At 42.4% G+C, this 961-nt stretch overlaps 1 protein-coding gene across 1 annotated transcript; it reads right to left on the bottom strand.

The window, feature by feature from the left end:
• Nucleotides 1-3: 3 nt before the first annotated feature.
• ssbp1 (single-stranded DNA binding protein 1) lies at nucleotides 4-919 on the bottom strand (the record flags this gene model as incomplete). Its single annotated transcript, XM_042483348.1, has 2 exons — nucleotides 4-90; nucleotides 772-919. Coding segments are annotated over 2 exons (235 nt in total), but the record flags the coding sequence as incomplete, so codon positions are not given.
• Between the last annotated feature and the right edge of the window lie 42 nt (nucleotides 920-961).

The raw sequence follows: 961 nt of genomic DNA, 5'->3' as shown, positions 1-961 counted from the left end.
ACCCTTTCTTGACGTACTGGTAGGCCACGTCCCTCAGACCGGGTTTGAACACTGAGATGCGATGCCACGTCGTCTTCTGACTGATGTCCCCTGGAGACACAAACAGCAGATCAATAATATTTTATTATTATTATTAATGTTACAGAACGATTCTTCACGGAAACAGAAAACGCAGACGATGTTTTTCTGACCCTGAAGCGAACGTCAGAAAACCGTCCTTCGTTCTGTTTCCCCGACGGAGAATCTTTTCGAAATTTTTAATTGGTATCATTTTTTCTGGTCTCTGTATTTGTTGGAAATGAAATAAACGTGTTGATTCTGTCTGCTGGAGCTGTTTGTCGGGAGTTTGGTTCACGTCGAAACAGAAGTACAGCTGTTTTTTAATTATTCTGGATGTTTACGTGATTTAGATTCGTTTCTCATATGTTTACTGGCAGTGGCGTGAGCGCCTGTTGTTAGAAAGACAGGTAGGACCACCATGCACCTATAAAATTTTTGCTGATTTAAAAAAACATTTGGATGATTTCTAAAGAAAATACATAAAATTTAAATGTAAGATTTTTTAGTACGACTGAAAACGGCGACATTACTGACGATTTGAAGAAAGCCTGTGGGTTTGGGAGGTTTGTTTTCTTTCAAAATCTCAAAAAATGACAACTAATCATCCAGAAACTGAAATTATCGTTGAATTTTAAAGTCTCCGACTGTCCTTGACCCTGACTTTTCCAGGATTTTCCAGACTGAACTAACTGTGACCTTCGGACACTGTACCCGGCGAGCTCGTCTCTCCGTCTCCAGATCGCCACATCTCATTGGTTGCTATGGAGAAGATGGTGACGGGGTTGCGGCCCTCCACCTGTCTCATCACCGGGTCCTGACCCACTCGACCCAACAGCTGCACGCGGTTTATCGCTGCAACAAAGACACAAAAAATCCACGTTATTGGACATTACAGCGGACA

The sequence above is a fragment of the Plectropomus leopardus genome, unplaced genomic scaffold (assembly GCF_008729295.1).
Source record: "Plectropomus leopardus isolate mb unplaced genomic scaffold, YSFRI_Pleo_2.0 unplaced_scaffold91356, whole genome shotgun sequence".
NCBI lineage: Eukaryota > Metazoa > Chordata > Actinopteri > Perciformes > Serranidae > Plectropomus > Plectropomus leopardus.
Note: the sequence above shows the minus strand (reverse complement) of the source record. Positions and strands in the feature narration are given on the sequence as shown.